The sequence below is a fragment of the Apostichopus japonicus genome, chromosome 4 (genome assembly GCF_037975245.1).
Source record: "Apostichopus japonicus isolate 1M-3 chromosome 4, ASM3797524v1, whole genome shotgun sequence".
Taxonomy (NCBI): domain Eukaryota; kingdom Metazoa; phylum Echinodermata; class Holothuroidea; order Aspidochirotida; family Stichopodidae; genus Apostichopus; species Apostichopus japonicus.
This window is the reverse complement of record NC_092564.1, coordinates 17,415,814-17,428,451: the sequence shown is the minus strand read 5'-3', so window position 1 is coordinate 17,428,451 and position 12,638 is coordinate 17,415,814. Positions and strand designations below refer to the sequence as shown.

Below are 12,638 nucleotides of genomic sequence, written 5' to 3'. Positions count from 1 at the left end.
ATTAAACCTCCTTTACAGCATCATTTGAACCTCAAATTAGCCTATATTTCTTTTCAATGGGGCGAGCAGCGAACATTTTCATGCCACGGGAAAGAATGAATTATCACCTACTATTCAATTTATTGATGTTACACACAGAAAAATGCATATTTCTCAGAACATTTTGGGTGACAAAAGCCTTTCTAAGTGCCACTATTTTACATGTAGGCATCACCAGGATTCCCAAAAAAAAATCAAAAGGGGAGGGGGACACCCCCCTCCCCTAATACCCCACCCCCAGGACAGCGATTCGTGGCATGACCAGCATTTGCCTTCTCAAGAGTTGGGAGCTATGTAAATGTATGAGCATGAGGATTTACAGTTTAACACCATTTTGCAGTTACAGGCTGGTTGTAAGAAATTTATAACCTATGAGAAATAAAATTTCTTGAGAAAGATGATCCCAACTTTGTTTCATAAATATTTTAGAAAATTACACCTGGGAAACATTTTTATTAGAAGTAAATTAACATCACCATTGTACACTTTTGTCGCACCAAATGCATCTGAGGGCATTCAGCAATAGAAAATTTTCCAAAGGGGAGGGGGGCTCCACCTCCCCAGTGGCGGCGGAACCGGGGGGCTTGGGGGCTCAGCCCCCCAATGAAAAGTTGAGGGGGCAAATGCATGATAAGCCCCCCCAATATTTACCAAGGTTCCGAAACGTGCATCTGCCCATTTTTCAATGCATACTTGTCGATCTGTCCGATGCACACGTATACTATATAGGTGTAATAATTTTAGTAATTGCTGGGGGACCCTCGGCCCGTCCCCTGGCTATAGACCACATTGTCACCCCAACCGCGTCTTCACACCCCGTGAAAAGTGGAAGAAGTTAGTGTGAGTACCGGTAAGCGTAACACAACTTCGTCTTAGGCCAATGACTTGCCTCATTTCAGCCAGTTCTCCAACATCCCCTTACTTAGTGGCGGAGCGTCCATATATACAGTCAGGGGCGGATCCCCCCCCCCCTGACGGACTCAAATGGACTGCTGGCGCCCTTTTCAGCTTTTCACTACTTTTTTACTTATTCGCGATTATTGACTTTTATTGCGCTCTCATATACCTATTGACATTTGTCATATTCTGTTGGTGTAATTTTCCGACAAAATGGCGACGACACCTATTTATTCTCCGTTTATCTGCAAATTAGTAAGGCCCGAAAGGGTGATTTCCTGCAATCTAGGGAGTGTCTTTACTCAAAATTTTTCTGACCGCTCCGCGCCAACCTGTGGTGGCGCTCCGCTTAGATAGTGTAGAAAGCGCCCCTACAGACTATTCTTGCCCCCCCCTGACCAATACCCCTAGCCCCGCCACTGCCCTTACTACACTAAAAAACATCTTTGCGAGTACACTTCGAGTAATAGCTACTCTCTTATTAAAACACCATCGAATATACAAATGACAATGTTTTTACAGACTTTCGTGCAATCTGAGAAATTACAGGCTTGAGACCCATATTCTAGGGGTAGGTATTCGAAGCATAAAACACTCGGGAAGTGCCGTTTCCGGCCATCTGGGGGTTTGAAAAAACCCAAAATTTTCTTGTACGCTCCGCGCCAACCGATGGTGGCGCTCCGCTTAGATAGTGTCCACACATTAGCCCCCCCAATAATTTTTCCGTTCCGCCGCGCCTGCCCCTCCCCTTAGACCCCTCCCCCATATCACTCTAATTCCACTTTGGCCCCTCCCAAACAAAGGCCCTGGATCCGCCAGTGGTCAGATATATATGTTTATAACAACAACTTAGCAAGACATGCATACAATATAGAGATGAAGGTCTAACGAAAAATCAACAGCGGTTATAAGGTGCAACAACAAGCATTCTTCGTTAAGTGTTACCAGCCCAGTTAATGATACGTATCAGTGAGCTACAGCTGCAATATACTATTTTGGCCATTTGGTTAAGATCATGTGTAGCATATCCAAGGGTGGCGGAAGCACTTTTAATCTGGGGGGCACCAAAGTCGAAGGGCACTTTGCAGAAATTCGATTGGATTGATGCAGCCTGATATTTAGTACCCTTTATAACTCTTATTGTATTATCTTATTTGCGTATACACATCACTCCATCAACGCCACCCCCCCCCCCTCTCAAGGGAACAATGCATACTAGCACTGCAATATCTAATGTGCAAATTGGGAAAGAAGGAAAAAGACACAATGAGGTGAAATCATTATAAAGTCCAAGTCCCTGCACACGCGATCGATACATGCATGAGAGCAAATGAAATATGTCAAAATACTGAAAGAAAAAAAATTTTCCATGTGTTTTTCAATGGTTAAACTGATATTATTATGATCATTATTATTGTAACGACTTTCCGAATAATTATAACCAATTTGGAAGGGTTATAACACGGCAAATGATTGCATGCTATTGGCATGCGATGTAATAACCAACGCATGCCTATATGATATGCACATTGAGATGTTGAACGCGCGCGTAGCGCGCGAAAAATTTCTGTAATATTTTTCGGGCAAGTCGTTACAGCCCCCCCAAATCAAATTGGGCTCCTACGCCTGTGGTAGTAAACATTTAAAACTTCCCGAAATATTTCATTCGACGTGGGTTTCGCTTTGTAAACTCTTTTTTTATTTAGAAATTTTTATGTAGAAAAAGGGCACATTTTTAACCTGAGGAAAAGTGGGGGGGGCACGTGCCCCCTGTGCCCCCCCCCCGGTTCCGCCGCCCTTGAGTATATCTGTTCCCTTTCGAGTGGAATGGTGATACACACCAGACGATGATCACACAGTCACAGTCTCGATGCAATGGGACTGGGGTTGAGAGTGGATCAGTCGTTCGGTAGTTTGATTTTCGTGCCCAGGTTCTTTCCTGGGTGACTTTTCTTAAAAAGTAAATGAGGTAAGCATTGCCTAAAATGTGGTGCATTATTGTCTCAGAATATCGTTGTGTGACCATAACAGAGCGAGTCGTTCGATGGACACATCTATAGGACGTACCATAACTATTACTCTACTGGCAGTTGAATCCATGACTGTACTTAGTCATGCGAAAATTGTTCACTGTGTAGGTTACATTGCTTTTCATAGGAAAAAGAAGGAATATCGTCGCGATTGTGTGGGTTATTTACTACCGAATAGTACCCCCCCCCCCCCAATAAAAAGGAGAGATTTTTACATTCAACAAGAACCGTCTTTGATATTGACCCCAAAATTTAGCAAAGCCAAAACTGTTAAAGACTTAATTAAAAAACTTTGCTTTTCTGCACCTATACCGACCTGCTTTCATATACAGTGCTGATAAGAATACAATTTGGCAGTGAAATACAACATGCAAGTTGTTCAAGTTTGAGAATGAGTGACCATTATTTCACTCCCTAGCAAGCATTGTTAGCTTGGATCATTTGCGATGGTTTTAGAGCGGTTTTATACGGTGACACAAAGTTGCGCCACATTTAACTTATACTGCAATTTAGGTTTTTTTGTACACTTAAAATAACTTACCTTACCAAACACTGACGTTAGTATACTGAAAGATGGTACCATCAAGCGACTTGTTTCTATTAGCTCACCTTAATTTCACTAAATGGATTTTTTTTCTTGAAAAATTTAAGAAATTTCACATGGAACATCTGGGCTGGCTTATACCGGTTATACTTTCACGTTTTTTGTTATTGTTTTTTTCAATTTTGGCCTTGTGACTTTTAAGGGCGAAATTTTCATATAAAACTGTACAAATTCCAGTGTTTCATCGAAATTTTGATCTTCACTGCAAAATTCAAAACTGTTGTCGAAATTTGTAGGAAAAAAGGAAATACAGAATTCAACGGGTTATGTGAAAAGGAAAGGAAATGGTGTGCTGCGTGCTGCGTCATGTCATTAGAGTTCCTTAAACAGAACTCAGTGTATAGAGAACTCTCTATAAAAGAACTCTAGTCAAGTGCTATGTTCATGCTTTAGCAACTTCTTCTTCCTAATATTGGTCACACAATAATCTAGGAGAGGAGGCGTCGACCGGTGTGAAGTTAGATACTTATTCCTCGTTCCTCGTTCGACATTCGCGAATGAGTAACAGCTATTCAGTTAACACCTATGGCAAGACAAAAGCTTTCCTACAAGATGTTCAACATTTGGTCGTGGAAAGAGGTTTATCAATGGGTCATATGAACTCTGATGACAATGTAGAAGGGTACCATAATGCGTCTTGCCCGGTCCAAAGAGTTCTTGACCAATTAAAGTGACCACTAAATCCAGTGGCGTAGGAAGGTACTTTTGAGTAGGGGGGGCTGAAGACTGATGGCCGGCCTTGGGGAGGGGTGTAAGGGGAGGGGGTGTCCCCCTCCCCTTTGGAATTTTTTGCATTTCCAGGTAGCCTCAGATGCAATTTGGTGCAATATAGCACACTTCAACACCCACTCCATTTTGTAAACTTAATTTTGTATTTTCACCAGGCCTTAGATGCAATTTGGTGCTCCAAATGAGATTTTTTTTCTCATTTGGAAATGAAAAAGGGGTTTTCTGACTTGCGAAGCGGGGGGCGGAATGATACTTCCGCCCCTCCACATTTTTCACTGGGGGGCTGGCGCCCCCAGCCCCCCGGTTCCTACGCCCTTGACTAAATCATAAGTTTTTTAAATGAATGTAACGGGAAATGAAAAAAAAACAAAAAAAAAAACATTTTGGCCCCAAGCACAACCTGCACGCATTGAACCACCTAACCAATGGTTGGGTGGTCAAAGGCGTTCTGGTTTTGATTAGGGCCTTATGGGATTTTTTTTAGGTCCCGTTACATTCATTTAAGAAATGATGAAGTAGTGGTCATTTTAAGTGGTCAAGAACTCTTTGGACCGGGTACGACACATTATGGTACTCTTTTAGATTGTCATTAGAGTTCATATTACCCATTGGTTAGGTGGTCCAAGGCGTGCTAGTCTTGATTAGGGTCTAAAGTGATTTTATTTAGGTCCAGTTACAGTCATTAACGAAGTGATGATTTATTGGTCATTTTAGTTGGTCAAGCACTCTTTGGACTGAGCAAGACGCATTATGGTACTTTTCTACATTGTCATTATGGTTCATATGACCCATGGGTTGGGTGGTCCAAGGCGTGCTGGTCTTGACTGGGGCCTAAAAATATCAGGACCAGTTACATTCATTTACGAGGTGATGATTTAGTGGTCATTTTAATTGGTCAAGCACTCTTTGGACCGGGCATGACGCATTATGGTACCCTTCTACAATGTATTAAGAATTCATATGACCCATTGGTTGGGTGGTCCAAGGCGTGCTGCATCGATTAGGGCCCAAAGCATTTACGTGGTCCCGTTACACTCATTAAAGAAGTAATTATTTAGTGGTCATTTAAATTGGTCAAGTACTCTCTGGACCGGGCAAGACGCATTGTGGTACTCGTCTACAATTTCTTAAGAGTTCATATGACCCTTTGGTTAGGCGGTCCAAGGCGTTCTGGTTTTGTTTAGGGCCCAAAGTTTTTCGTGGCCCCGTTACATCCATCTAATAAGTGATGGTGTATTGGTCATATGAATTGGTCAAGCACTGTTTGGACCGGGGAAGACGCATTATGGTAATTTTCTACATTGTCTTCAGAGTTCAAATGACCCATTGATAAAACCTCAATATCTTTGGAAAATACACTAAAATACACTAAAATGTGCTTTTTCGACGAAAAACATTGATACTCTCGTACGGAAGCAAAAGGCTTTCCATAGTTGTATATCGAATCCATTATCGAATAAGTAGCATGTGTACTACAGTTACTTATTCGCGAATGTCCAACGAGGAACGCGGAATAAGCATCTAACTTCACACCGGTTGAGGCGTCGCTGACAGAAACGAACACAGAAATTGTCAACATGGCCGTGAGTAGTCCAGACGATTCGGACAGCCTGCGCTACGATTCTGATGATATCTCCATCGGCGGTGACGATTCCAAAATTAGCAATCTTTTTAATTTTGTACGAGATATTTCGAAGGTATTTCGTTTAATTTTATATGCTTCTACTGGACAATCGCCCTAATTGTGTCTTCATTGCTTGCAGAACTCAGTTACACTAACAAGTCACATTCATTATTCAACATTAGTTATAGCCTAGGCCTAAGTTAGGTTAGGCCATTCGGAATAACTTACTAAGTTTGGCTAGGCTACACCCTTTACTCGGTAATGGTCGAAAAAATGAAAGCCGTTAATACCTTCACGAAATGATACAACTTCAAACGCCATGTTTGATCAAACTGATAAAATGCTACACTAAGCTTACCATATACTTTCAGGCAATGTGGAGATGTGATATTTAATGAAACTCCGGATTGGGGACATCTTATATTATACTTTATTCTCCAATGATGAATTCTCCAAAGAGAATGGAAATAAGTAAACCTAATACACTTGTTGTAGAAGCAACTGAAACTGGACTACTGTGACTATAAACCTCTCTCCCTCACCAGCCATCTTCTTCACTCCACTCCCGCTTACCAGTCAAAACGTCCCTTAACCAACACGTCCCCGTACGAAAACGTCCCCGCTTTTGGTCAAAACGTCCCCGTTGGTCAAAATGTCCCCGTAAGTCAAAACGTCCCCGTCTATCACATTCATTCACAGTTTTGAATATACATTAATTTTAAGTTATAATTTGGCTACGTTATCGGCATGCAAGTTGGATTACAGGCGCTAAATAAATCATGAAGGACTATATCGTTCAAATAGAGGGTAGAAAAATAAGCAAAGAATCACGAAAATAAAAAATATAAAGTGTCTTTAGAAAAAAATTAATCGTATGTGCTGTAGGAAAATATATATCACTTTCATCCAGCACGTCTCGCATATTCCAAAAGTAACTTGTTGTACGTAAACAACAACAAAATCTTTTTTTATTTCCTTCCCTCAATATGTTATATATTCATTCAGAAACCAACTCGTGTTTAGAAAAATCCTATTACCCTACAGCCCTCTTGCATTCCCTTTTCTATTTATATTATCTTACCTCAGAAAATTATACTCAAAATGTTTCCGCTCTCATAACCGGAACTTCCCACTCCTAAAAGCTGTGTTTTCAACCTAAACTATACTTATCCTTACTCTTTGATTTGAACTAAAAACATCCATACTTGCATTCCAACTGATTGTAAAAGCGGGACGTTTTGACTCACAGGGTCGTTTTGACTGCGGGGACGTTTTGGTAAAAAGCGGGGACGTTTTGGTCTTAAAAAAGCGGGGACGTTTTGGTAAAGTGACGTTTTGACTGGATACCCCACTCCCCCCTCCCCCAGAAAACCTCATCAAAATCTGGAGAATACTCTTTCTGCAGGAGAGGTAACCATCTCCGAGACCAGAGAGGTCTTCTACTGTAGGTCTGCTATATCTGCTGGAACCATTGATCTTATAGGTTGGCATAAATCTGTCTCTCATCTTCTCGGTGCGTGGAGAGACTTTGCAAAAGGAGGCTTGGTCAAAGGGAAATCTCTCATTGGTAGTAGTTGCTTTGGGCTGTAAGCACTTGTCCTTTGCCTCTGTTTGAGTTCTTTTTGTTGGCCTTTGGGTTGCCTGGACCTAAGCTATGCACTGATTGATGGTGGTACTAGCAAGAATTTCCAGACCCATGCAAGCTCCAGAGCTGCATGGTCCATACTGGTGATTAAAAAATGTTCTTGAGCTGTCTGGTCAATAATTGGGATATAATCTACTTCCAGTTTCATGGAGGAAAGGTAATAGTGCAGATAGAATACAGATCCCTTCTTAAATGTAAACAGCGCAATAGGGCACAATTCAAGCTTATATCATACAGAGTACAAACCTACAGTCCTGTAGACCAAACACATGTAGTATCAAATTTCACAAATCCTAACCTCAAATTAAAAGTAAAAAAGGAGATTAGAACCCAACCCATCGCAAACCTCACTGAAGAAGCAGTAGCAGACATGTAGGGCCACAGATTGACCTTCGAATAAGACTACGTTACATTGAGTACAAAGATTGGACCAAAAAACAACACAGCAAGAAACAAAAAAAAACTGTGCCTACAGTAAATTGGTCCCCATAGACCAATAATCTAACCCAAAGCACTGGTTAAAAATGTGTAAGATGGCTCTGGAAAAATAGTCTATAGTGGGATAATCTATAGTGGAATGAAGTGCATTCATGCTTGCAGTAAACAGGTAAGACGGTAATCATTTAAACTGGTTGTTTTTAAGTTGATTCTGGAAGACATCAAGTTGTTGTTCAGTACTGTAAATATATATATTGCGATCAACAATGACCCAGAGGTTCCTCATACATACAGTTATTCTTCATAATTTTTAATTTGCTTCATATTTTAGCAGCTGTGTAGTGCTCAGAGAGAACCCGCTTTCTGTACTGATAAAGTACAAAAAGATTGGAGTAACCAGTCACTCCTCAGTAGCAGACATCTGGACCTGCATAGAACATACTGTAACTTAAAATTGTGTACCATCCATTAACTTATTATAGCCTGAAAAAGAAAGGTTCGATAACCTCATTGGACCTGAGGAGTGAGGAGACATCTGGACCTCCATAGAACATACTGTAACTTAAACTTGTGTGCCAGCCATTAACTTATTATAGCCTACACAATGGAAGATTCTATGACCTCAGTGGATCTGAGGAGACATCTGGATCTGCATAGAACATACTCTAACATAAAATTGTGTACCATCCATAAACTTATTATAGCCCAGAAAAAGCAAGGTTCGATGACCTCATTGGACCTGAGGAGACATCTGGTTCTGCATTGAATAAACTCAAACTTAAAATTGTGTACCAGCCATTAACTTATTGTAGCCTACACAATGGTACAGTAGATTCTATGACCTCAGTGGATCTGAGGAGACATCTGGATCTGCATAGAACATAATCTTACTTGATCTACTGTTGAGTAGTATTCATTAAAAATTAGGACCATGATTGATACAGTAACCATCAAATTTGTAACCATATATCGTTTTCAATTAAAAAACCACAACCATAGAGACCTTTTCGAAATGTTGAGCTAATGTTAACAAAATATTGCTGCTCACCGTAGCTGCCAACACAACTCACAGAAATCATCCAATGAATTTCTAAACCCCTTTTTTTTCAGACACAACTGCAAATTTACAAGTTTAGGACAGCTTTGTACGTAAGCCTACAGTACTGCAATAATTCAGAACTTTCCAGTTGTAGCCTCCTGAGTTGTCAACAATCATTTTATACTCAGTCAGTTGCCTTCCATACTGGGAAATAGGTTTGTACTCATTGTGATAGGGATGACTGAAAACCATGACATTAATTGAAGCTACTAAGTTCATGGACATGTGTAGAAGAAAATTAGTAAGTATGGAATTGCCCCCAAAAAAATGGAAATAAAAGTCTCCACCATCTCTAGGCTTAGGACAGTAACGACTTTGTAGTGATGTAAATTATCCTAATGTATGTACTCCATGTATAGGATGTAATGTTTAAAGTCAACCTCAGTGCCAACAATCTGTAGTTGAAGATACAGGCTGGTATTTTGACATTTCTTTTTCATCATAAAGTAAATCCAGTTGTACATATCAGGAGTGCCTGGTTGTTTGCTCCACGATCAATAACGATAATCCCCTTCCCTCCCCCAAAGATAAAAAACAACAACTAATAAACAATATGTATATTTAAGAACGTTTTACTGATATTTAAACTTTGTTCCTTGCAGAATAACAAGTTGTCTGACCATGTGGAGATCCTGGTATCAGAACATGAAAAGAGAAGTGAAACTGGTTCAATGGGGATGAAAGATGTCTTCACTACATATCTGATTGAAGTTAGGTGAGGAATCGTGTCATCGTCGCTGCATGCCTTTGTTTGAACCCACGAACCATTGTTCGTATATGTGGTTCGTCTCGCAAGATCTTAATACTGAATTTTTGTACCGTTTAGGAATTTCCTTTGAAGCACAAGAACTTCCTTGGATATTGTAAGCGAAAAATGTTATCTTTCTCCTGAAGGAAAATAATAACAACATAACAAAACAATTTCTTTTTAAATGATCCACATTAAACTACGATAAAACAAATGAGGAATTTCCTTTGAAACACAAATAACTTCCTTGGATATTGTAGGGTAAAAATGTTATCTTTTTCCTGAACGAAAATAATAACATCATTACAAAACAATTTTTTTTTAAATGATCCACATTAAACTACGATAAAACAAATGACAATGATAGTATTCTTGTACGTTTAATTGTGCATTCATGTCCTGTGCTTAGCCTCGTCCAGACAGGTGGTCTAACAGTTCCTGTCTGTTCGTAATATAAATACATGCACACGTTAATGTACAGAGCTTGTAACCAGGGGGAAACCCCTGGATGACAATTCACTAAGTTAGTACCTTACTCAGAGGACCATGATTGTGAACAACCAAATAGCTACAGTATATGTAGTTATTAATGTATCCACATCGAAAGAAGTACACTTACTTACTATACACTGCCACTATGTAAGTTGCATAATAATCTTCATCGAACAGTTGTTGCATTGTGTCCAAAGACGTATATGTTGTTCCCAAAGACATGTGTTGATTTCAAAGATGTATGTGTTGTTCCCAATGTGTTGTTTCCAAAGATATATGTGTTGTTTCCAAAGATATATGCGTTGCTTCCAAAGATATATATACGTGTTTGTAACTACTGTATACCCACTGTATATAGTACAGCAGTACTGTACAATTTTTGTTTTTTGAGATCTACAGTGTCATGGCCAGTTACGTAGTCCATCAAAATGGCTGGCGATAGATTGCCTCACTGTACACTGTTGTACTGTCCTCAGCTTTGGCATACATTGCCTCACTGTACACCGTCATACTGTCCTTAGCTTTGGCATACTTTGCCTCACTGTACACTGTCGTACTGTCCTGAGCTTTGGCAGAGTTTGTTTGTCTGTATTTATCGTTTATTATAGAAGTTTCCCAGCACAGTTTTTACCGTCAGATGCTCACACAGCAGTGATATTCCCTGCTGTATGAATTTTGGCATAAATGCTTGTTGTGACACACTTCAAATAATACCACCAATAAAATTTCCATTTCAAATAGGCAGGATCATATATCATAATGGAAGATTTTATTAAAAATTCAGCTCCATTAAACCCAGTGATCATCAAGGCTTAACTGAAGTCTGTAATCAACCAGTGTGGTAAAGTATACTGTACATCATGCCCAGGGCAACATTATAATTATTATTATTATTATGATGATTGTGTTTATCTTCAAAATCTTGAAGTTAAAAAATGTTCATAATTTTATTAAAAGGATATTTATCGGTGCTGGATACAGGTGATGGTATCTTCAGTGTCCAATGGAGCCTAACATCAGAAACTTTAGTTAAACTTTAAAACCAACAGAATTATGGTTGTAAGTAGATTGTGAAATTTAGTAGATTTGGGAGGAGGTGGGTGTTTGACACTGCAGTAGATCAATGGGGGGGGGGGGGATGCACTGCTAAATTTCCCCCAGCTTTTGTACATTAATCTACGTAGGTAGATTTGAATGCACGTCAAATGGAGACACGTGAATAACGACATTCATACATACCCAAACCAGTATTTCCTTCTTTGGGGGGGGGGTTCGAATTTTTAGAAAAATAGATTTAAGAGCAAGTTGTGCAGTACTAAGTGTTAATTTTGTTGAACATTGGGGTCAATTCATGAATACAGAACAGAGTCATCCATATATATCCAAGATTTTAAGAATTTACATGAATTAGCTAATATTTGAATTTTTGTGTTTGCACAGTATAATGTCAGTGATATTTAGAAACTTTTGTAGGTCGTTGAATAATTATACATGTATGAGCAGTTGTGACACACTGCACCAGCGACTTACAAAAGAATGCTGCATGAAATCCCAGTTCTCGATGACTGCACAACGCTTTTGGAAATATTTTGGGGGGGTGGTGAAAATCCTAAGCACAAGTACAGTATGCTAGACACAGGCATGGTATAGTAGAAATGGCAACGAGGGGAAACACAGACATCATACCCAGACCAGCATGTAATGTTAAAAAGGAAAAAATCATGACTGCTTGACATTTACTACTGATGGATCATCACTATTTATGAAGCATTTGCTGAATTTTGTGAATCTCAATGAGCCGTCCTAAAAGCAAGTATCACGGTTTGATTTAACAGCTTGCTTCAAGAATCATGCTCGCTGAGAGACACATACATTTAAAGAAAATTTGGCAGAATGGCAAAGTGAAAAATTCTAGTATTTTTTATGCTAGAGACTGTATGTTAAGAGTACAGTACATGTCAGTATATTACTAAGTATAAACAGTATGTATTTAAGTAAGTCTGTTATTCCTGTACAGTAAGGTCTTAGAATACATTTCATCCTTCTGTTAGCTGTTACGTACTGTCACAACTGTTTCGTACATAATCATTCAACAATTTTACAAAATTTGGTAACTTGCTACTCATTGTTCGCCCATTTCACATAGTATCATAATAATAACACTGTATCATAATAATATAATATAGAACATCCACAATAACATTGTTGCATATAGTATTACCCATTTCACATAGTATCTTACAATAATATTGTATAATAATAATAATATAATATAAAACATCCACAATGCTTG

General features: G+C 39.3%; 1 protein-coding gene across 1 annotated transcript in view; it reads left to right on the top strand.

The window, feature by feature from the left end:
* Window positions 1–5,832: 5,832 nt before the first annotated feature.
* Window positions 5,833–12,638, top strand: part of LOC139966647 (sorting nexin-4-like) — a 37,374-nt gene continuing 30,568 nt past the window's right edge. Inside the window, exons 1-2 of the mRNA XM_071969895.1 lie at window positions 5,833–5,996; window positions 9,708–9,820. Of these exons, the coding sequence (XP_071825996.1) occupies window positions 5,877–5,996; window positions 9,708–9,820 (233 nt within the window). The 5' untranslated portion in view covers window positions 5,833–5,876. The remainder of the gene's footprint in view (window positions 5,997–9,707; window positions 9,821–12,638) is intronic.